This window comes from Pongo abelii, chromosome 20 (assembly GCF_028885655.2).
Source record: "Pongo abelii isolate AG06213 chromosome 20, NHGRI_mPonAbe1-v2.0_pri, whole genome shotgun sequence".
In the NCBI taxonomy this organism is placed as follows: domain Eukaryota; kingdom Metazoa; phylum Chordata; class Mammalia; order Primates; family Hominidae; genus Pongo; species Pongo abelii.
In genome coordinates, this window is record NC_072005.2 from 19,832,808 (window position 1) to 19,857,594 (window position 24,787).

Below are 24,787 nucleotides of genomic sequence, written 5' to 3' on the forward strand. Positions count from 1 at the left end.
AACAGAAAGGCACCAGGACAGACCCTGAGAACATAGCACATCCTAGACCCTGTGCTGGCCAGGAATGGTCATTGTTCAGATGACACAGGTGAATGTGTGCGGTCCATGAGTGCCGGCCATGAGGGACAGGCCCTGGGTCCCTTTCACAAGTGAGGACAGCGTACGGGGTGGGGCAGCATGCAGCCTGGCTGTGGGTGACTGGTGTGCCCTGGGGAGGCCCCTGTCTCTTAGAGCTTCCCACTGCCTATCTGTAAAACAAGAGAAAAAGGGTCTGCCCGAGGCTGTGCAGGGCTCTGGGGAACAACTCAAGGAAGCCCCGAGCTGCCTGCCCAGGCTCCATCAATACCCACCAGACTTCATCTTTGTCGTTGTTGTTGTAGAGACGGGGTCTTACTGTGTTGCCCAGGTTGGTCTCATACTCTTGGGCTCAAGCGATTCCAAAGTACTGGGATTATAGGTGTGAGCCACCATGTCCTGCCCCACCAGGCTTTAAATGCTCTGTGGAAGTTTGGTCTTTACTATAAGGCCTGCTGCAGACTTCAGCCAGAGGGCAATGTGAGAACTGTGGGTTAAATCGAGAAGCACGCCAGGACCCCGGCTCATGGGATTGCCCTTCGAGAGAGAGGCGGCCCATGGGTACCACAGGGTGCAGGATCAGGACCATGAACAGTTTCCTCTGGGCTGAGACTTGGCCATTCCTGGTCACGGGATGGGGGCAGATGGAGCAGAATCGAGATCCTGTTTACTTTCCTGCCACTGGCTGGCTTGTCTCCGAGACTAGGAGGCTGAGGTGTTCCTGACATCAAGGCCGGTGGCCCACAGGTGGGACCCACAGCACTCACTGACTGCACTTCCTGATGTAAAAAGATACCTGGACACTCCAGGTGACACTCAGGAACAGGCATCCCCCAGCTCCAGGCTTGTGCATTTCGGGGAGGAGAAGTTGCTGTCTCATCCCTGTCCTGCTGTACCCCAAAACATACCCTGTACCCAGATGTTTGAGCCAGTCAGTGGGAAGAAAGCATTAGCTTCCAAGGAAATGCCCAGGTGGCCTGTGCTCTGAGCCCTGCAGCGGCCTTGGGACTCAGCTTGGAGGAATCAAAAGTCCTGAGTGGCCAGGCACAGTGGCACATGCCTGTAACCCCACACCTTGGGAGGCTGAGGCAGGAGGATCACTTGAGCTCAGGAGTTCAAGGCCAACCTGGGCAACATACTAAGACCTCATCCCCCCAAAAATAGTCCTCAGCGACCCCTGGACATGGTGGTGTGTGCGGAAGCTGAGGTGTGAGGATCACTTGAGCCCAGGAGTTTGAGGCCAGTCTGGGCAACACAGTGAGACTGTGTCTTAATTTAAAAAAAAAAAAAAAATTAAAAAATTAAAAATGTCGCCGGGCGTGGTGGCGCATGGCTGTAATCCCAGCACTTTGGGAGACCGAGGCGGGCGGATCACCTGAGGTTGGGAGTTCAAGACCAGCCTGACCAACAGGGTGAAACCCTGTCTCTACCAAATACAAAAAATTAGCCGGGTGTGGTGACAGATGCCTGTAATCCCAGCACTCGGGAGGCTGAGGCATGAAAATTGCTTGAACCTGGGAGGCAGTGAGCCGAGATTGCGCCATTGCACTCCAGCCTAGGCAACAAGAGCGAAACTGTCTAAAAAAAAAAAAAAGTCCTGAGCATGGCCCTCAAAGCCTAGGCAGATAGGGGTGGGGAGGCGGGGCCACACCAGGGGTTGAAATGGACAGACATCTCAGCTGCACTGGCAACAGTTGGTATCAACTCTTGTTTTCCCTCCTGAAACTGCTGAATTTGAGACTATCAGACTCATGCAGTAACATCCACACAGGGGCAGATGGAATTATGAAGAGGCGTGCCCAGGCTGAACACCCACACTCTCAAAAATCGGTTTCTCGTTCAGCCCCAGCAGCTCACTGGAAGGAAGGTCAAGAATGACAGCTTCCCGAGACTACAGTTGATTAAAGTACTTTTTTTTTTAGACAGGGTCTCACTCTGTCACCCAGGCTGGAGTGCAGTGGCACAATGTCATCTCACTACAAACTCTGCCTCCTGGGTTCAAGCGATACTCCTGCCTCAGCCTCCTGAGTAACTGGGATTACAGGCGCACGCCACCACACCCAGCTAATTTTTGTATTTTTAGTAGAGACGGGGTTTCACCATGTTGGTCAGGCTGGTCTCGAACTCCTGATCCCAGGTGGTCCAACCGCCTCGGCCTCCCAAAGTGCTAGAATTACAGGCGTGAGCCACCGCACCCAGCCTTAAAAAAGTACTTTTTAAAATAGCTTTTTATTATTACTAAATTCCTGATGTTGCATTGCTAAACACCCGCTGTGGGCAGTGGGGGAGCCCCCAAAGGCTGCTTCCTGGGGTCAGGGTCAGGGGTGAGCAAGGGACAACTTGGGCTGCCTGTGCCTAGTGGTACACATGCCTCAGCAAGTGGTCATGACACTGGCTTATTTTTATTAGGTGAAAAGTGAAAGGGACCAACATTACACAATTCCACAATACTAAGAAACACATGACCACAGCCGGTGTCTCCAGGGGGTGGATACACACTGGCTGTGTCCTTCTGAGCAGTTTCCCTCAGCCCGCAGTACTTGGGGCTCATTCAGGTGCAGGGCCCCCTCTTGTCCAGCTTACCACACAAATGCTGAAGCACCATCAGGGAGTGCTGCCAGGGAGTTGAGGGCAAATTTGCTTAAAACCAGTTCACTGCTAACAAGAAACTTGTGTGTCTGGTTCCCCAGGAAAGCCTAACCTTTGTGTTTCCATTTCCATAGCATCTGCTCCCCACAATTTAAATAAGCAACAGATAAAACAGGTCATCAGATATTCACACACCCATGAGAGGCATATGAGGTGGGCAGGAAGCCAGGGGCATCACAGCCCAGCATCTGGCCCCATTGGGAGGATGACCTGGCACTGGGTGTTGGAGACCAACAGGGGGCATATCATGTGGGGGCTGTCAGCAGCAGCAGTCTGCTGGGGGGTGGGGACAAGGAGGGGTCTGCTTGGCTGGGGGATTAAGTATACTTGGGGGTGAAGGAGGTGGGAGATTGATTACACAAGCAAAAGTACTGAGGACAACAGGAGCAGGCTCTCACTGTTGGAGGAAGGAGTCACAAACCTGGGAAGAGAGAAAAATAGTGGGAACCCTGTGGTGAACTAGAATTAAAGATATTGGAATGGGCCAGGTACAGTGGCTCATGCATGTAATCCCAGCACTTTGGGAGGCCAAGGTGGGAGGATTGCTTGAGCCCAGGAGGTTGAGGCTGCAATGAGCTGTGACTTCACCACTGCATTCCAGCCTGGTGACAGAGTGAGACCCTGTCTCAAAAATAAAAATAAGCTGGGCGTGGTGGCTCACATCTGTAATCCCAGCACTTTGGGAGGCTGAGGAGGGCGGGTCACTTGAGGTCAGGAGTTTGAGACGAGTCTGGCCAACATGATGAAACCCTGTCTCTACTAAAAATACAAAATTAGCCAGGCGTGGTGGTGCACACCATAATCCCAGCTACTCAGAGGCTGAGGCAGGAGAAATGCTTGAACCTGGGAGGCTGAGATTGCACCACTGCACTCCAGGCTGGGCAACAGAGTGAGAATAAATGAATAAATAAATAAATAAATAAATAAAATTAAAGATATCATAATGAACTCATGGTTTTTAATATATAAAGACATAGGAAAACAGATGTGAATATGTGCGCACATGTGAGTGTGTACACACGCATCTGTAATAACCCACAAATATTCCTTAGCTCTGTGTCCTAAGAGTGTCCAAGAGCAGCAATACCCCAACAGCAATGAGCACATCAAGGGCCAAGATTTACTCTGACAGGAATCAGGGCTCCTTAGAGAACTGGGTGAAGCAGGCAGAGGCAGAACAGAATATGAGCCTGGTTGGGCACAGTGGCTCACACACGTAATCCCAGCATTTTGGGAGGCCAGGAGTTTGAGACCAGCCTGGGCAACATGACAAAACCCTCTCTCTACAAAAAATACAAAAATTAGCTGGGCAACATGGCTCGCGCCTGTAGTCCCAGCTACTTGGGAGGATGGGGTGGGAGGATCACTCACCCAGGAGGCTGAAGTGAGCCAAGATTATGTCACTGCCCTCCAGCCTGGGTGACAGAGTGAGACCCTGTCTCCAAAAAAAAAAAAAGGCCAGGTGTGGTGGCTCACGCCTGTAATCCCAGCACTTTGGGAGGCAAACAGGCAGGCAGATCACCTGAGGTCAGGAGTTCAAGACCAGCCTGGCCAACATGGTGAAACCCCATCTTTAATAAAAAATACAAAAAATGTGCTGGGTGTGGTGGCAGGCACCTGTAATCCCAGCTACTCGGAGGCTGAGGCAGGAGAATCGCTTGAACCCGGAAGGCAGAGGTTGCAGTGAGCCAAGATCGTGCCATTGCACTCCAGCCTGGGCAATAAGAGTGAAACTCCATCTCCAAAAAATAAAAATAAAAATAAATTTACACTGGTGACGGTTAGGGACATCATGTCCTCATAGCATTTAGGTGAAACTTAAATGTAGATTTAAACTTGAATTTCTCCTTTAGTCACCAGATCCCTTCTGATGGCTGGGCACCATGCCTACAGCCTTACATATATGAATTCACACAGCCCTCAACAGTCCTCAGTAACCATGAGCTAAGTATTATTATTGCCCCCCAAATCACAGGAGGACCAGGAACAGAGAAAGGTTCAGCCAAGGACCAGGGTCATGCAGCCAGAGGTGGAGGCAGAATTCAGACCCTCTTGCTGTTCTCAACTGCTATATATGTCAAGTACACATCAATCTTGCACCAGAACAGTGTTCAGAAAGAAACACGCTTTTGTACAACATATACACACACTTTCCACAAGCCTCAGCAAATATGAAGTGCTATGCTCCCAAGTGACACACAAAATTCAAATAATTGACCTCAAGAGACCAACTCACTCTAAGAAATCAAGTGACACTTTGTGCAGATGACCCTTGGTTTAAATATCTTCACCTTATTTGGTGGCCCCACTTATAAGCTATTTTCAAATTGTTATTAACCTTGACCAAGTGATCAAGGTCAATGGTAGCAGTGACAGGACACATTGACAGCATGTTTTCCCTGACACAATGTGCTGAGGACACACACATCGCCTCTGTGGGACTCTAGCCACAAACGCACAACTTCAGTCCAATCTAGAGGAAACATCAGACAAACCGCACTGAGGGGTGTTCTACAAAATGACTGAGCACTTCTTAAAATGGTCAGCGTCATTCATGGATGACAAGGTCACAGATCACAGGAGACCAAAGAGACATGATGACTAAATACAACGTGGGATTCAGGGCAGAAAAGGGCATTAGGGCAAAAACTGGGGAACTCCAAATGAGGTCTGTAGTTCAGTTAAAGATCATTGTACTCAGCGTAATTTCCTGGTTTCCATATTTGTACTATGGCTATGGCTCTGAAGGTGTTGACGAGACAGGAAGCCCGGAGAAGGAGATATGAGAACTCTCTGTACTATTTTTTCAACTTTTCTTTTCTTTCCTTTTTTTTTTTTTTTTTTGAGACGGAGGCTTACTCTTGTTGCCCAGGCTGGAGTGCAATAGCGCGATCTCGGCTCACTGCAACCTCCACCTCCTGGGTTCAAGTGATTCTCCTGCCTCAGCCTCCCAAGTAGCTGGGATTACAGGCATGCGCCACCACGCCTGGCTAATTTTGTATTTTTAGTAGAGATGGGGTTTCACCATCTTGGCCAGGCTGGTCTTGAACACCTGACCTCGTGATCTACCTGCCTCAGCCTCCCAAAGTGCTAGGACTACAGGTATGAGCCACTGTGCCCAGCCGACAAAATTGTTCTTATTCAATTTCCCTAAGTCTGTCATTTTTCCTTTTTCTGTATGACTGAATGCTAAGCACCTCTTAGGTCTTCGACCTAGAATGCAGCTGCTTGTTACTGATTTGCAACAGTATTTCTCAGTTATAAACTACAAAATAAATCAGTGTGCATACCGGAAACCAGGGCAATGATAAGGCAGAAAGAAAACATCCTAGCCGTCTTCTGCGAGACAGAAGGGATGAGCAAAATGGCCCACCATGCACATAAGGGCTGAGACAAGATCAGAGGTGTGCTGCCGCAGCTCTAGACACACACAGGAAGTGCCTTTTTTTTTTTTTTTGAGACAGAGTTTCACTCTTGTTGCCCAGGCTGAAGTGCAATGGCGTGATCTTGGCTCACCGCACACTCTTGTTGCCCAGGCTGGAGTGCAATGGCGCGATCTTGGCTCACCACAACCTCCGCCTCCCAGGTTCAAGCGATTCTCCTACCTTAGCCCCCCGAGTAGCTGGGATTACAGGCATGTGTCACCACGCCTGGCTAATTTTTGTATTTTTAATAGAGACAGGGTTTCTCCATGTGGGTCAGGCTGGTCTTGAATCTAACCTCAGGTGATCTGCCCACCTCCACCTCCCAACATGCTGGGATTACAGGCATGAGCCACCGTGCTTGGCCAGAAAGTGTCTTCTAAACAGCCTACCTGTCTTTTCCTTGATCTCACAGAGCACGCTGAACAGAGCAGCCTTCATCCGATGGCAATTCAGAGCATGCTTTCTGAAATGGAGGTGACAGAGGAGGGTGTGAGAAAAGAATAGTCATCATCTTGTCCCCAAGAGTAAAGATCTTCCATATTGAGAAATCAGACCAAACGAGATCTGCCACTCTGACTGTAGATAAGCCGCCTTATGAAAATGCAGTATGATCACATTTCATGTGAATTTGATTTGCACAAAATCAATATAAAGGCCAGGCGTGGTGGCTCACACCTGTAATCCCAGCACTTTGGGAGGTCGAGGAGGGTGGATCACTTGAGGTCCGGAGTTTGAGACCAGCCTGGCCAGCATGGTGAAACCCGTCTCTATTAAAAAATACAAAACTTGGCCGGGCTCAGAGGCTCACGCCTATAATCCCAGAACTTTGGGAGGCCAAGGCGGGCAGATTGCCTGAGGTCAGGAGTTCGAGATCAGCCTGGCCAGCATGGTGAAACCCTGTCTCTACTAAAAATACAAAAATTAGTCGGGTGTGGAGGTGCCCATCTGTAATCTCAGTTACTCAGGAGGCTAAGGCAGGAGAAATGCTTAAACCTGGGAGGCAGAGGTTGCAGTGAGCCAAGATTGTGCCACTGCACTCCAGCCCAGGCAATAGAGTGAGACTCTGTCTCAATAATAATAATAATAATATAAAGCAATATACAAATATTCAAAACATTTCCCACTATATGTAAAAGTTTAAGCAATGCAAATAACTCATCAAAAACTATGGCAAGGCATTAGTGGCTCACGTCTGTAGTCTCAACAGTTTGGGAGGCCAAGGCAGGAGGACCACTTGAGCCCAGAAATTTAAGATCGGCCTGGGCAACATGGTGAGACCCATTCTCTTCAAAAATTTAAAAATTAGCTGGGCATGGTGGTATGCCGTAGTCCCAATCCCTTGGGATGCTGAGACAGGAGGATGGCTTGAGCCCATGAGTTAGAGGCTGTAGTGAGCTATGAACATGCCACTGTAGTCCAGCCAGCATAACAGAAGCCTTGTCATTAAGAAAAAAAAAAAGGCCAGAGGCAGTGGCTCATGCCTGTAATCCCAGCACTTTGGGTGGCCGAGGCAGATGGATCGCCTGAGGTCAGGAGTTTGAGACCAGCCTGGCCAACATGGTGAAACCCTGTCTTTACTAAAAAAAAAAAAACAAAAAACAAAAATTAGCTGGGCGTAGTGGTGGGCACCTGTAGTCCCAGCTACTCGGGAGGCTGAGACAGGAGAATTGCTTGAACCAGGGAGGCAGAGGTTGCAGTGAGCTGAGATCGTGCCAGTGAACTCCAGCCTGGGTGACAGAGAGAGACTCCATCTCAAAAAAAAAAAAAAAAAAAGAAGAAAAAAAAAAGAAAGAAAAAAAAAAAAAAGAACTATGAAATGTCAAGGTCCAATGACTTGAAATCTGTGTTCACGCTATGGTCCTGCAGTGGCGTATCCTGGTGCATAAGCAGAAGCACTAATCATCCTCTTCCAGTGTCACTTGGCAGGTGTTTACTGAGTACCTACTATGTGCCACACACCATTCTGGCATCAGAGACACAGACAGGTGAGGTTTTTACACATGTGGCAGTTAAGAGGGAGGGAGTGAGACACCAAAAATACACACCAACAAGAAACCCATCAGCCGTGGCAGTTGCTTTGGGGCGACTGGGGTCACATGACAGTGATGGTTAGAAGGCTTTTTGGAATTTCCATGTCTCTGAGGTGACATCAAAGCTGAGATCAGAATGAGAAGGAGAAATCAACCAAGAAAAGGGCTGGAGAGAGGTATGGTTTAGGCAGAAGAAACAGCCAAGCGCAAAGGCCCTGTGAGAACACACTGGGTTCAGTACTGGCTGTTTGAGACCAGGCTGCTGAGTGTTACGGGTGAGGGAGAGAGCTACGAGAAGTTAGAGCGGCAAGTGGAGATTGACTCTAAGGGCCTTGAAAGTCATCGGGACAACTGGCTTTTGCTCGCTTGGGATGGGAACTGTGGTTGGCAGGATAATGGCTCCCAAAAGGGTCCACATGCTTATTCTCAGAACCCTAAATACGGTACTTTACAAAAAATGGGAAAAATAATTCTGCCAGTGTAATTAAGGTTAAGGACCTTGAGATGGAGAGATTAACCTGGATTATCTGGGGGGGGGGCTACTGTCATCACATGACCCTTAAAGGCAGAGAACCTTTCCCAGATGCGGGCAGAGAAAGTCATGATGATGTAAGGGTTGGAGAGATACTATGTTGCTGGCCTTGATCATGAAGAAAGGGACCATGAGCAAGGAATGCAGGTGGCCTCAACAGGCTGGAAAAGGCAAGGAACCAGCCCACGGGCTCACTGGGCAACACCTTGATTTTAGCCCAGTGTGCCCATGTGGGCTTTCTGATCTACCGAAATGTAAAATCGGTGTCTCATGCCTGTAATTCTAGCATTTTGGGAGGCCAAGGCAGGCAGATCGCTGGAGCTCAGGAGTTTGAGACCAGCCTGGGCAACATGGCGAGACAATGAGCTGGGACAAGAGGCACGCGCCAACACACCTGGCTAAATTCTGTATTTGTTGTAGAGACAGGGTCTCGTTATGTTGCCCAGGCTGCGCTCAGCCAAGAGAAGAATTTCATGGAGAGAAGAGTAATCTGTGAGAAATGCTGCTGAGAGACCAAGCAGAATAAGAACCCAGAAGAGAATCTGAGGCTGGGCACGGTAGCTCACGTCTGTAATCCCAGCACTATGGGAGGCTGAGGTGGGAGGACCAGTCTTGGCAACGCAGCAAGAACCTGTCTCTGATAAATAAATAAATAAATGAATAAAGAGAATTCGGATTTAGCAACATGAAGGTCATACATGACTCAGCAGAGGGGGAACAAGGTTGGGAGAGAATGTGGAGGTGAAGAGGAAGCAGAAGCAGCAATCACAAAGTCTTTGATGTTTATCATAAGGGAGATCAAACAAACATAACAGGTGCTAAAAGACAGGGTGTGTGTTAATCATGTTTTTTTGTTTTTCTTTTTGAGACAGGGTCTTACTCTGTTGCCCAGGCTGGACTGCAGTGGCCATGCTGTGCCCAAACTCAAGCAATCCTCCCGCCTCAGCCTCCTGAGTAGCTGGGACTACAGGTGGTGCTACCATGCCTGGCTAATTTTTAAAAAATGTTTTTGCAGAGCTGAAGTCTCACTATATTGCCCAGGCTGTTCTTGAACTCCTAGACTCAAGAGATCCCCCCGCCTTGGCCCCTCAAAGTATTGGGATTATAGGCATGGGCCTGGACTATTAATTATGTTTTTTTAATCTTGCTTTGACATTCTGGGGCTTGTAGAGACTGCCCTTCCCAGGGCTAGCTTATTACTACAGACAGCAAGCAACTTGCCAAAGAACATGCCATTCATATGCAAATCAACCAATCAAAAGCCCACATTCCCAATCATCGTCTTCATTTAATGCTCACAAACAAAGCCAATAATTTCCCAGCCCTAAATCACCCCTGGGCCAGGTACTGACCAACTAGAGACCACTCCTCTAGCACGGAGCCTGCCAAAATTATTTAAACTATCTAACCTAAGCTTGCTCAAACTTGCCTGCCATGCCATGCCCACTCCTTCCTGAGGAAATCACTATAAAAGTTCTGGGCCGTGTTTTCCCTCCCTCCACTGTCGCCCACTGACCCAGGTGCTTCCCCATGTAGCCCTGCCTGGCATGGTGTGCCCCCTCCTCTGGAACTGTAAGTAATAAACTTCCCTTTCAACAGGGCAGTTGTCTCCATGTGTGTCATCTTACCATACCCGATTAAAACAAATCCCGGGTACAAAGCAAGGCCAAAGGGTAAGTCAAAGGAGGTTTTTTTTCTTTTTGAGACAGAGTCTTATTCTATTGCTCAGGCTGGAGTGCAGTGGTGCAATCATGGCTCACTGCAACCTCCACCTCATGGGTTCAGGTGATTCTCCTGTGGCCTCCAGAGTAGCTGGGATTACATGTGCCCACCACTACACACAGCTAATTTTTGTATTTTTAGTAGAGATGGGGTTTTGGCATGTTGGCCAGGCTGGTCTTGAATTCCTGGCTTCAAGTGATCCACCAGCCTCAGCCTCCCAAAGTGCCAGGGTTATAGGCATGAGCCACGGCACCCAGCCTGTTGTCTTTGACTGTTCTTAAAGATAGGAGGTACTAGCACATGTTTATATGCCAAAAAGCCAGTCTAGACAGAGAATTTGATAATGCAAGGATAGGGTAACTGGCCAGGCGCAGTGGCTCACGCCTGTAATCCCAGTACTTGGGGAGACTGACGTGGGCAGATCACTTGAAGTCAGGAGTTTGAGACCAGCCTGGCCAACATAGTGAGACAATGTCTCTGCTAAAAATACAAAAATTAGCCGGGCATGATGGCATGTGCCTATAATCCCAGCTACTCAGGAGGATGAGGCAGGATAACTTAATTGCTTGAACCCAGGGGGTGGAGGTTGCAGTGAGCCGAGATCACGCCACTGCATCCCAGCGAGCGAGACTCCATCTCTAAAAAAAAAAAAAAAGAATAGGGTAGCTGGTATGTGCATGTAGCAGAACTTCTGTGAACAACTTTGATGAGTACTATGCTATTAATATTTACTATTATGATGATTTTAAATCCTATAACTCTGTCATCCAAGCGTCCATTATTAAAAGATCCATTATTAAAAGCCACAGCTGAATAATGTACCTGAAAATCAATAACTTCACAACAGAAATCAGATTTGATTAACACCACGAGAGGCCGGGCATGGTGGCTCATGCCTGTAATCCCAGCACTTTGGGAGGCTGAGATGGGGAGATCACTCGAGGTCAGGAGTTTGAGACCAGCCTGGCCAACATGGCAAAATCCTGTCTCTCCTAAAAATGCAAAAAATTTGATGGGCATGGTGGTGTACACCTGTAATCCCAGCTACTTGCTGAGGCACAAGAATCGCTTAAACCCAGGAGGTGGAGGTTGCAGTGAGACAATATCACATCACTGCACTCCAGTCTGGGCAACAGAGTGAGAGTCCATCTCAAAAAACAACAAAAAAAAGGAATACAACTGGGATGCAGAACTAAGATCTTTGTCTCTGAACTTCAAATATAAAATGTTTGTGGGGGATGAGATGAGATACGAACTTCCGAAAATCTAAACCTGAACGTTAGTCCTTATTTTTTATTTTTTGTTTTATTTTATTTTTTTGAGACGGAGTCTCGCTGTGTCGCCCAGGCTGGAGTGCAGTGGCACGATTTCTGCTCACTGCAAGCTCCGCCTCCCAGGTTCATGCCGTTCTCCTGCCTCAGCCTCCCGAGTAGCTGGGACTACAGGCGCCCTCCACCACGCCCAGCTAATTTTTTGTATTTTTACTAGAGACGGGGTTTCACCGTGTTAGCCAGGATGGTCTCGATCTCCTAACCTTGTGATCCGCCCATCTCGGCCTCCCAAAGTGCTGGGATTACAGGCGTGAGCCACTGCGCCCGGCTATTTTTTATTTTTAGTTTTTGAGACGGAGTCTCGCTCTGTCACCCAGGCTGGAGTGCAGTAGCGTGATCTTGGCTCACTGCAACCTCCGCCTCCCAGGTTCAAGTGATTCTGCTGCCTCAGCCTCCTGAGTAGCTGTAACTATAGGCACATGCCACCACACCCGGCTAATTTTTTATATTTTTAGTATAGACGGGGTTTCACCGTGTTAGCCAGGATGGTCTCGATCTCCTGACCTCGTGATCCACCTGCCTCGGCCTCCCAAAGTGCTGGGATTAGAGGTGTGAGCCACCATGCCTGGCCATGTTAGTCTTTCTTACAAGGTATACAGTCATTGATCACATGGGATATTCAGCTTAAAATATTAAACATTTTCTTTCCATAGAAGCAGTATTAACATTAATTAAAATGGACTCTGGTTATAGCTCATCTTCTGGAAATTTAACTTAAACCCCATCTCTATACGAAATACAAAAAACTGTCAGACACAGTGGCTCACGCCTGTAATCCCAGCACTTTGAGAAGCCGAGGCAGGTGGATCACGAGGCCAAAAGATTGAGACCATCCTGGCCAACGTGGTGAAACCCCGTCTCTACTAAAAATACAAAATTCAGCTGGGCATGGTGGCGCGCGCCTGTAGTCCCAGCTACTCAGGAGGCTGGGGCAGGAGAATCACTTGAGCCTGGGAGGTGCAGGTTGCAGTGAGCTGAGATTGCGCCACTGCACTCCAGCCTGGTGACAGAACAAGACTCTGTCTCAAAATAATAATAATAATAATAATAATAATAATAATAATAATACAAAAAGTAAATTATCTGGGTTTGGTGGCACGTGCCTGTAGTCCCAGCTACTAGGGAGGCTGAGGTGGGAGGATCGCTTGAACTCAGGAGATCAAGGCTGCAGTGAGCTGTGATCACACCACTGTACTCCAGCCTGGGTGACAGAGTGAGACCCTGTCTCATAAATAAATAAATGAATAAATAAATAAATAAATAAATAAATAAAACAGAGACGGGTTCTCCCTATGTTGTCCAGACTGGTCTCAAACTCTTGGGCTCAAGTAATCCTCCCACTTTGGCCTCACAAAGTGTTAGGATTACAGGTGTGAGCCCCTGTTTCTGGCCTGGAAACTTAATTTTAACAATAAGAGGAAAGAAAATGAAGTTGGCTCTTCTGCTTCTGTAAAGGCTCTAGGATTTTTTTTTTTTTTTTTTACCAGTTTTCTCCTTATAAAATATTTTACTTTAGATACAGTAGAAAGCACTTTTTAATGCATACAAAGTAATTTCATAGTTTCTGTGGCTTATTATGAAAAGAAAACAAGTTCCCAAGCTTTCAGCATGTCCTTGAGCAAGGAGTGATCAAGCAGCTGCTGCAAATCCATGAGGAAAAGGGGACTGACTAGTGAGACCTTCCCCAAGGGGATGAAATCACTTACTTGGCAGACACACCCTAAGGTAACCCCCAGTGAGTCATGTCCTTATATAGTCCTTTTTCCTTGAGTTCAGGAAGTAACTGTGACTTGCAATGTGCCAAAGGTGATGGTATCATCTCTGCCATGGTTATGTTGTTATCTAAGACTCCACCTTAGATGACTAGAGAGTCACCCACTGGCACCAGCTGCCATGTCATGACAGCTGGTGGCAGGAACTGCAGGCAGCCTCTAGAGCTGAGAGCAGCCTCAGCTGACAGCCAGGAAGAAAGCAGGGACCTTTGTACTTCAACTGCAGGAAGTGAATTCTTCCATCAACCATGCGACATTGGGAGAGAACCCCATGCTCTGGATAGGAACATAGCCCAGCCAACACCTTGACTGCAGCCTTGTGAGACCCTAAGCAGACGACCTAGCTAAGCTGTGCCCAGAATCCTGACCCAAGGAAACTGTGAGATAATAAATATCTGCTGTTTTAAGCTGCTAGGCTTGCGGTGATTTGTTATAATGCAATAGAGAGTTGATAATGAGATAGACTGGAAGCCAGAGAATGGGGACTGTCAGGAGAAAAATGGGGTTGGTGCTGGTATGTCTAACAAGTATATGACACGTTATGGCCGGGTGCGGGGGCTCATGCCTGTAATCCCAGCACTTTGGGAGGCTGAAGCGGGCGGATCACCTGAGGTCAGGAGTTCAAAACCAGCCTGGCCATCCTGGTGAAACCCCGTCTGTACTAAAAATACAAAAATTAGCCAGGCATGGTGGCACATGCTTGTAATCCCAGCTACCTGGGAGGCTGAGGCATGACAATTGCTTGAAACCAGGAGGTGGAGGTTGCAGTGAGCCAAGATCGCACCACTGAACTCCAGCCTGGGTGACACAAGACTCTGTCTCAAAACAAACAAACAAACAAAAAACACAAAAAACACAAGAATATGACATATTCTACCAAATCCACATATCTGAATATTTTTGTTTGTTTTTGAGACAGAGTCTTGCTCTGTTGCCCAGGCTCGAGTGCAGTGGCATGATCTCAGCTCACTGCAACCTCTGTCTCCTAGGTTCAAGTGATTCTTGTGCCTCAGCCTCCCGAGTAGCTGGGATTACAGGTATACGCCACCACTCCTGGCTAATTTTTGTATTTTTAGTAAAGGCGGGGTTTCATCATGTTGGCCAGACTGGTCTAGAACTCTTGACTTCAAGTGATTCACCCACCTCGGCCTCCCAAAGTGCTGGGATTATAGGCGTCAGCCACTGCGCCTGGCCACATATCTGAGTTTTTTAAAATGCTAATATTTATGAGAAAAATTCGAAAAAAAGGAAGAACAGTAAATCTTTTAAATTGACTTCCAAGGAGTCTTCTAACCTAAACAAAAACAAAAAAAGCCCAAAACCAAAATTCTGAATATCATTTTTAAACCAATATTCAAAATCTATAGCAAAACAATTGAGAGTCATATAGAAAATGCCAGAAAGTGAAAGCATAGAGCTTTATCCCCCTTCAACCTCATTTATTCAATATTTATGGGACAAACATTTATTGTGGAAGTACCATATGCTGGTCCTTGTATAAGGGCTAAGGAACATGAAAATGAATAAAAACATAATCCACATTCTGGTATCTACCAACAGTATGTTTTAGCTGATAATTTTAGCTATAATTTACTTTCCCAAATTACGGAACAATCTGTTTTCCTCAGCAAGGTATCATTTTAAATTACTTGGGAATTTCATTTAAAGATATATTCAGAGATTTCAGTCCCTATGGAATAGAATACTACTTGAAAAAGCCTTCCTGAAAGCAACAATGATTCTAACACCTTAACCAAGGATAGACTAGATTATCCTTGATTATTCTCAGTTCTAGAAGGATTATTTTAGCTGACAAAAGCAGTCAGCAATACTATACATCTCCTGGAGACAAACCTAGGTACAAACAAAAATTTAGAACTTATGTTCCCTGCTCTTAAGAAGTAAAACTGCGGGCCGGGTGCAGTGGCTCACGCCTGTAATCCCAGCATTTTGGGAAGCCGAGGCGGGCGGACCGCTTGAGGTCAGGAGATTGAGACCAGCCTGACCAATATGGTGAAACCTCGTCTCTACTAAAAATACAAAAATGAGCCAGGCTGTGGTGGCGAGCGCCTGTAATCCCAGCTACTCAGGAGGCTGAGGCAGGAGAATCGCTTGAACCTGGGAGGCGGAGGTTGTGGTGAGCCAAGATCGTGCCACTGCATTCCAGTCTAGGCAAGTGAGACCCTGTCTCAAAAAAAAATAAAGAAAACTGAACTCCCACCTGGGCAACAGAGTGAGACTCCGTCTGAAAAACAAAACAAAACAAAACAGAACAAAACAAACCAGGACAAATACCTTAGAAAGGTCAGAAGACTTTGCAAAGTACTTACACTGTACAAGTCTGGGACAAACTGCGTGCTCACTCCTTACCTGGCAAGGAGTTCAAGGCCATGCTTGGTAGGACAGCAGCTGAGGCAGGCAGTCACCCCTGAGTCTCCCTTCCGAGGTCACGCCCACCACTCACGCCCGATGGAACCACAATGCATGCCTTCATGCTCCACGCCTGCCTTGCATGCATGCTTGCACCAAGCCTACAATGCCGCATCCACTTTCTTTGCCTAGGCAAAGCCTCAAGTCCAGATCTTGGCCATCTCCTCAAGGCTCCTTGTCCCCCGCCTGACTTCAGCTAGACTCCAGAGTCACGCACTCCGATTGCCCGTGCTCTACAAGCTCTAGTCTTGCTGAAGGGCTAACTCTTCATTGCCCTCTCTGGTCCCCGTGTCACCGCACTCTCCAATGTCTGCCTCTCCAAATAATGAATCTCCTTTCAGAACTCACTGCTGCATTCCCATGCCCAGCACCAGACCTGGCACAAAATACATGTTTATTGAGTAGATGACATTTAATTTGCGAGAATGTACTTTTAAAAGTGTCCTGTAAAGCCCAAGCCTGACTGTCTGATCTCCCATGGCACCCAGGGAGGGTGAGCAGGAAGCGATGTCAGATTTCAGTGAGTTTTGTAGGATCCCTGGGAAAAGCAGAGACAGGTGGCAGGCAGTACAGCCTCAGAGTTCAATAGAGTATGCCCAAATCTCCATCCAACTACCCTCCAGTTATCTGGCCACTTGATTCCTTATCTAGAAACACAGTGAAGAGCCAGGCGCAGTAGCTCACACCTGTAATCCCAGCACTTTGGGAGGCTGAGGCGGGCGGATCACCTGAGGTCGGAAGTTCGAGACCAGCCTGACCAACATGAAGAAACCCTGTCTCTACTAAAAATACAAAATTAGCCAGGCGTGGTGGTGCATGCCTGTAATCCCAGCTACTTGGGAGGCTGAGGCAGGAGAATCGCTTGAACCTGGGAGGCGGAAGTTGTGGTGAGCCGAGATCGCGCTATTGCACTCCAGCCTGCGCAACAAGAGCAAAAATCCATATGAAAAAAAAAAAAGAGCCGGGCGCAGTGACTCACACCTGTAATCCCAGCACTTTGGAAAGCCGAGGAGGGCAGATCACCAGGTCAGGAGATCGAGACCATCCTGGCTCACACAGTGAAACCCCGTCTCTACTAAAAATACAAAAAAATTAGCCGGGCGTGGTGGCGGGCGCCTGTAGTCCCAGCTACCCGGGAGGCTGAGGGATGAGAATCGCGTGAACCCTGGGGGCGGAGCTTGCAGTGAGCCGAGATTGTGCCACCGCATTCCAGCCTGGGCGACACAGCAAGACTCCGTCTCAAAAAAAAAAGAAAGAAAAACAAACAGTGAAAAACCACCCACTTCCTAGGGTTCTGGGAAGGCGTAAATGAGGGAAATCCTTATTGTCATCATCATCAACCACTGTGTTCTGATAGAGACACTCGGTAACTGTCATTTAAATGAGTGAGTGGTACTTGCTCCTTTGCGAAATTCTACACGTGGCTTTACTTTTCATTAATAAAGCTATTTCAAAGAGGATTTTGCCAAGAGCCTTTTAGATAGCTTCAGGGAATTGTTTTAAAACCAACACAATTCGCCAGGCACGGTGGCTCACGTCTGTAATCCCAGCACTTTGGGAGGCCGAGACGGGCGGATCACCTGAGGTTGGGAGTTTGAAACCAGCCTGAACAACGTGGAGAAACCCCGTCTCTACTAAAAATACAAAATTAGCTGGGCGTGGTGGCGCGTGGCTGGAATCCCAGCTACAAGGAAGACTGAGGCAGGAGAATTCCTTGAACCCGGGAGGCGGAGGTTGCGGTAAGCAGAGATTGTGCCATTGCACTCCAGCCTGGGTAACAAGAGCAAAACTCCGTCTCAAAAAAAAAAAAAAATTAAAACAACAACAACAACAAAACACACACAATTCAAGCCGGGCAAAGTGGCTCACACCTGTAATCTCAGCACTTTGGGGAATCTGAGGCGGGATGATCATTTGAGGTCAGGAGTTCAAGACCAGCCTGCCCAACATGGTGAAACCTCGTCTCAACTAAAAATACGAAAATTAGCCAGGTGTGGTGGCGCACGCTTGTAATCCTAGCTAATCAGGAGGCTGAGGCATGAGAATCACTTGAACTTGGGAGGTGGAGGTTGCAGTGAGCCAAGATTACGCCACTGCACTCCAGCCTGGGTGATAGAGCAAGACTCCGTGTCAAACAACAACAAAAACCAACACAATTCAACTCTTAAGAAAAGTACACCAAAGACAGCAAGACTCCTCTGGCACTAGACCAAGCCAAGCTAAGCCTGCAAGCAAGCTAAGAAGAAAGACTACAAGGCATGAAGTCAACTGGCATCTAATTAATCTCTTTAGGGATACTGAAAAAGAAAATTTCAAATATGAAATCCTACTTCCCAGGTTTGGACTGATAGATCCTCTCATGCTAACGCTATCTGGCTCTGGGAAATTCCACATCATATATTCCCCCTAGAGCCCTTGCATTCTTTGAATGGGTGTGCGGAAGGCTGAATGCTCACTGACATGCTTTATAACTATGTATGAATATAAGGTCAGAACATACATAAGTATATATACTTTATAAGTATATATGTTCTGACCTTATATTCACTATTGCAAAAGTACCAAGCCTAGGGGAACACATTTCAGGTATCAGTTCACGCCTTGCCTCTTCAGTAAGTTTAAAGGATAGTCAAAATCACTTCATTATCTCCCCTTCATAATAGGAATTTAATCCATATCTAGGCAAAGTCAATCTGCAGAAATATTGGAGGGACTAAGAAAGTTATGCAAATCTCTACTAGTTGAGGTCATATTAGTAAAAATCAAATTAAAAAGAGAAGGCCGGGCACGGTGGCTCACACCTGTAATCCCAGCACTTTGGGAGGCTGAGGCGGGCAGATCATGAGGTCAGGAATTCGAGACCAGCCTGGCCAAGATGGTGAAACCCCGTCTCTACTAAAAATACAAAAAATAGCCTGGTGCAATGGCAGGAGCCTGTAATCCCAGCTACTCGGGAGGCTGAGGCAGGAGAATCACTTGAACCCAGGGGGCGGAGGTTGCAGTGAGCCGAGATCATGCCACTGCATTCCAGCCTGGGTGACAGAGTGACATTCTGTCTCAAAAAAAAAAAAAAAAAGAGAAAAGTTCAGAGATGTTTTCTTCCTAAGAAAAGCTATGCAGGCACTGTTGGGTTGCCTAAAACCAACTTCTAAATACATTTTTGGTTTTAGGTATGCCATCTCACACACCACACTGCTTGCTCCTAAAACATTATAACAGTGAACATTTAGAATGGGTGGATGGCTCATGACTGTAGTCCCAGCATTTTGGGAGGCTGAGGCAGGAGGACAGCTTGAGCCCAGGAGTTCAAGACCACCCTGGGCAACATAGTGAGACTCTGTATCTACAAAAAAATTTTAAGGCCGGGCACAGTGGCTCATGCCTGTAATCCCTGCACTTTGGGAGGCTGAGGCGGGCAGATCACCTGAGGCCAGGAGTTCTAGACCAGCCTGTCCAACATGGTGAAACCGTGTCTCTACTAAAAATACAAAAATTAGCCAGGCATGGTGGTGCATACCCGTACACACCTGTAATCCCAACTACTCGGGACGCTGAGGCAGAATTGCTTGAACCCAGGAGACGAGGGTTGCAGTGAGCTGAGATCGCACCACTGTACCCCAGCGAGGGCAACAGAGTGAGACTCTGTCTCAAGAAAAAAACAAAACAAAACAAAAAACCCAGGTTTGAAGAGAGAGCTATATTTTCCTTCTGAAAACAAACTTATGGCAACATACGACTGAGATGAAAAATTCCTTCTGGCTAAACAGTTGAGTTCAACTGACTGCTGGGGTGATGAAAGGGGTGACTGGCACATTGAGAGTGGGCAGGATCAGAAAGATTTGCAAAAGCCTCACAGGATCAGTTGATCAGAAGAGACAAACTGCTTCCCAGCCCAGGTTGGTAATCTACCAGGCTGCAGGGTTTACTAAGAGGAGCTGTATTTCCTCCAGAGGGGTGGAAATGGCCCATTTGAGGATGGAAGATTTTTGTCTGGACTTGAGTGAACTTTAAGGCTTTGAGTTCATCTAAAGGCTAGGTCCAAAGAAATGAGGGAGATTTGAAGCTTCAAAGTCTCAAAATAAAAGCCCCAGGGGTCATCCCAATTCAGAAAGAGGCCAGAAACCAGGAACCAGCTACCTAACACCTGTGTAATCAAGCATGAATAATGCCCCCGACCACAACATGTAATTTCTTCTTTTTTTTTCTCTGTCATCCAGGCTGGAGTACAGTGGCACAATCTCAGCTCGCCGCAACCTCCGTCTCCAGGGTTCAATCGATTCTCCTGCCTCAGCCTCCCCAGTAGCTGGCACATACTACAGGTGGGCATCACCATGCCCAGCTAATTTTTGTATTTTTAGTAGAGGTGGGGTTTCTCCATGTTGCACAAGCTGGTCTCGAACTCCTGAGCTCAGGTGATCCTCCTGCCTCAGCCTCCCAAAGTGCTGGGATTACAGGTGCGAGCCACTGCACCCAGCCTAATTTCTTAGCCTTAAAACAAAAAGAGCTATCTTTGAAAATGGTAAAGAAGTAACTGGCTGGCAGGGTGTGGTGGTTTATGCCTGTAATCCCAGCACTTTGGGAGGCCGAGGTGGGAGGATCACCTGAGGTCAGGAGTTTGAGAGCAGCCTGGCCAACACGGCAAAACCCCGTCTCTACTAAAAAAATACCAAAATTAGCCGGGCATGGTGGCAGGCGCCTGTAATCTTAGCTACTCGGGAGGCTGAGGCAGGAGAATCTGTTGAACCCAGGAGGCAGAAGTTGCAGTGAGCCAAGATCACGCCAGAGCGAGACTCCATCTCAAAAAAAAAAGAGAAGTAACTGGCTGCATTCCATTCTAAATCTAAAGCCTGTCTAGGGAAACTAGAATCTCAGGAGATTCCTGCAAGGAAAATGCAGCAGCCTTGGGGCTGTGCTGGGCCTGAGGAAGGCCACATCTGAGCAGAGCTCACCCCTTAAGCAGCAATATCCCAGTCTGGAAAGTACAAAAGTAGCTTCCAGGACACACCCAAAGCTCTGCCTCTATGGTGACATTCCTGGGTGTGTCACATCCATCTTCTCCCTTTCCCAACTCCTACTAATCCCTCTAGAATCTCCTCAGTGTCATAAAACTACTGAATGCAAGGTGCTGGGCATTGATCCTGGCTCTGGGAACACAAAGTATAATAAAGCCACTGCTCTCTGACTAGCCTAACAGACATCACGGAAGGCACCCTCGCCTGGCACAGCTCTTCTGTGCTAGGAATTGCCTCTACACAGCACATTCCTGTTATAACAATTATTTACAAGTTGGTCTCCCACACACCCTACTTCTCAGTGAGCTCCAAGAAGGCAGAGAACATCTTAGCCATCTTGGTTTCTCTAGCACCTGGTACAGTGCTCCAAAAAGAATAAAAACACTGGTTCACGTCTGTCATCCCAGCACTTTGGGAGGCCGAGGTGGGTGGATCACTTGAGCTCAGGAGTTCAAGACCAGCCTAGACAACATGGTGAAACCCCATCTCCACAAAAAATACAAAAATTAGCCAGCCATTCATTGGTGGTTTGAGGCTGTAGTCCCAGCTACTTGGGAGACTGAGGCTGGAGAATCACTTGAACCTGGGAAGCAGAGGTTGTAGTGAGCTGAGATCATACCACAGCACTCCAGCCTGGGTGACAGAATAAGACCCTGTCTCAAAAACAAACAAACAAACACAGCCCGGCGCAGTGGCTCACGCCTGTAATCCCAACACTTTGAGAGGCCAAGGCGGGTAGATCATCTGAGGTCGGGAGTTTGAGACCAGCCTGGCCAACATGGTGAAACCCCATCTATACTAAAAATACAAAAAACTAGCCAGGTGTGGTGGTGCACACCTGTAATCCCAGCTACTTGGGAAACTGAGATGGGAGAATCGCTTGAACCCAGGAGGCGGAGGTTGCTCACTAGCCGAGATCGCGCCACTGCACTCCGGCCTGGACAACAGAGTGTGAGACTCCGTCTCAAAAAAACCAAACCAAACCAAAAAACAGCCAAACAAACAAACAAAAACAAACAAACAAAAAACCACAATGAAAACAGTTGGAGGAGCCAGGCGCAGTGGCTCATGTCTGAAATCCTCGACCTTTGGAAGGCTGAGGCGGGAGGATTTCTTAACTCAGGAGTTTGAGACCAGCCTGGCCAACATAGGGAGACCTAAAAAAATAGAAAGATTAGTCCAGGTGTGGTGGCTCAGGCCTGTAATCCCAGCACTTTGGGAGGCCAAAGTGGGTGGGTCATTTGAGGTCAGGAGTTCAAGACCAGCCTGGCCAATACGGTGAAACCCTGTCTCTACTAAAAATACAAAAAAAATTAGCCAGGCGGTAGTGGCACATGCCTGTAATCCCAGCTACTCAGGAGGCTGAGGCAGGAGAATTGCTTGAGCCTGGGAGGCAGAGGTTGCAGTGAGCTGAGACTGCACCACTGCACTCCAGTCTGGGTGACAGAGTGAGACCCTGTCTCAAAAAAAAAAAAAAAAAAAAAAAAAGAAAGAAAGATTAGCCAGGCGTGGTGGCACAGGCCTGTGGTCCCAGCTACTCAAGAAGCTGAGGTGTGAAGATTGCTTGGGCCCAGAAGATTGAGGCTGCAGTGAGTCATGATCACACTATTGCACTCTAGCCTGGTTGACAGAGCGCGACCTTGTATAAAAAAAAAAAAGCCAAAGAAATAGTTGTATGGTGACAAGGACTCTAATTTCTCAAATAGAGCATCTGAAACTACAAAAAGTGTCAACATTCCCTGAGAAGCAAAGGAAAGAAAGTTTGAAGAACAAATTTACTTTCTCTCCCCAAACCATGAACTTGAGAGCAGGAAGAACTTGAGAGCTATGCCAGAAGCCAGTTCAGTACCCAGATATTCTAAAGGTCCAATAAATATTGGCCAAATTTGTTAAAAATTCATTGAAGAACAGGCCAGGCACAGTAGTTCACGCCTGTAATCCCAGCACTTTGGGAGGCTGAGGCGGGCAGATCACCTAAGGTCAGGAATTTGTGACCAGCCTGGTCAACATGGTGAAATCCCATCCCTACTAAAAATACAAAACTAGCCAGGCATGGGGGCGTGTGCCTGTAGTCCCAGCTACTCAGCAAGCTGAGGCAGGAGAATCGCTTGAACCCGAGAGGCAGAGGTTACAGTGAGCCGAGATCGCGCCACTGGACTCCAGCCTGGGCAACAGAGTGAGAGTCTGTCACACACACACACAAAATTCATTGAGGAACAAATGCATGCATTATCCACCTTTTTCTCTGCCTCTTCCTTCCTAGGACTGCTGTTTACCTGGCTTTGTAAACCCTCCCCACTACAGGGCTCTAGTGGGTACACAGTCCACACCACCAGACCCTAGTCCCATACCCAGAGACTGTCCCTCACCTTACAACAGTCCCCATTCAACAAGGCCTCATCCTCCAAAAGAACTTCAGTCCTTTCCTTTCCTTTTCTGTAATAATCACTGCAGGACCCAGACACAGTGGGCTGCCTTGTGATGCAGATTCTACGGATCCTGGCTGGCTGACAAGTGGTGAGTGGAGGTAAATGGGATGAGAGGTCTTAAAACTCCTTTATTTTTCCCCATTGCAACTGGAATAAATAGTCCGAACTCCCTACGGATTGTTACCCAGATGACAAAAACAAAACTATTTTTTTATTGAGACAGAGTCTCACTCTGTCACCCAGGTTGGAATGCAGTGGTGCTTGAACCCAGGCGCCTCCTGGGTTCAAGTGATTCTCCTGCCTCAGCCTCCCAAGTAGCTGGGACCATAGACATGCACCACCACGCCCGGCTAATTTTCCTATTTTTAGTAGAGATGGGGTTTTGCCATGTTGGCCAGGCTGGTCTTGAACTCTTGACCTCAGGTGATCTGCCCACCTTGGCCTCCCAAAGTGCAGGGATTACAGGTGTCAGCCACTGTGCCTGGCTGAACAAACAAAACTCTTTGCTGAGACTCGTAGGCCCCATGTAATTGGGTTCCAGCCTCCCTTTATTATTATTTTTTTGTTCAGACGGAATCTCGCTCTGTCGCCCAGGCTGGAGTGCAGTGGTGTGATCTCGGCTCACTGCAGCCTCCGCCTCCCGGGTTCCAGTGATTCTCCTGCCTCAGCCTCCCAAGTAGTTGGGATTATAGGTGTGCACCACTACACCCGGCTAATTTTTGTATTTTTGGTAGAGACTGGGTTTCACCATGTTGGCCAGGCTGGTATTGAACTCTTGACCTCGTGATCCACCTGCCTTGGCTTCCCAAAGTGCTGGGATTACAGGCGTGAGCCACCGTATCTGGCCCCAGCCTCCCATTAAACTCAACTCTTTCCCTCTCTGGCTAGGAACTTTCTCTTCCCAGCCAGACTCCGCTTTTTACATCCTCTTTCCCACCTCAGGGCCTCTGAAGGTGCTGTCCTCTCCAAAGATGTTCTTCTCCACCTGGCTTCCTACAGCATGCAACCCCTATCCCTACAGCTTTTATTGCCATTTATTTTATTTTTTTTCTTTTCTCAGATTGGTGCAGGATGGTCTCACTATGTTGCCCAGGCTGGTCTCAAACTCCTGGACTCAAGTGATCCTCCCACTGGTAGGCAACTGGGATTACCTACCCATGCTACCATGCCTGGTTTATACTTTTTTGCTTTTATTTGAGATAGGGTCTAGCTCTGTCACCCAGGCTGGAGTGCAATGGCTCACTGCAGCCTCAGCCTCCTAAGTAGCGGGGACTACAGGCTTGCGTCATCACACCTAACTAATTTTTTAATTTTATTTTTAGTAGAGACGAGGTATTACTACATTGTCCAGGTTGGTCTCGAACTCCTGAGCTCAAGCAA

General features: G+C 47.7%; 1 protein-coding gene across 3 annotated transcripts in view; it reads right to left on the reverse strand.

Moving 5' to 3' along the window:
* The window catches only part of PBX4 (PBX homeobox 4), a 67,760-nt gene that overhangs the window by 39,563 nt on the left and 3,410 nt on the right, over window positions 1-24,787 (reverse strand). For all 3 annotated transcript variants that reach the window (XR_010138446.1, XR_010138447.1, XM_024237104.3), the window contains exon 2: window positions 6,539-6,612. Coding sequence is in view for 1 of the 3 variants with exons in the window: in XM_024237104.3 (XP_024092872.3) it covers window positions 6,539-6,612 (74 nt within the window). In the remaining 2 variants the exon portion in view is untranslated. The remainder of the gene's footprint in view (window positions 1-6,538; window positions 6,613-24,787) is intronic.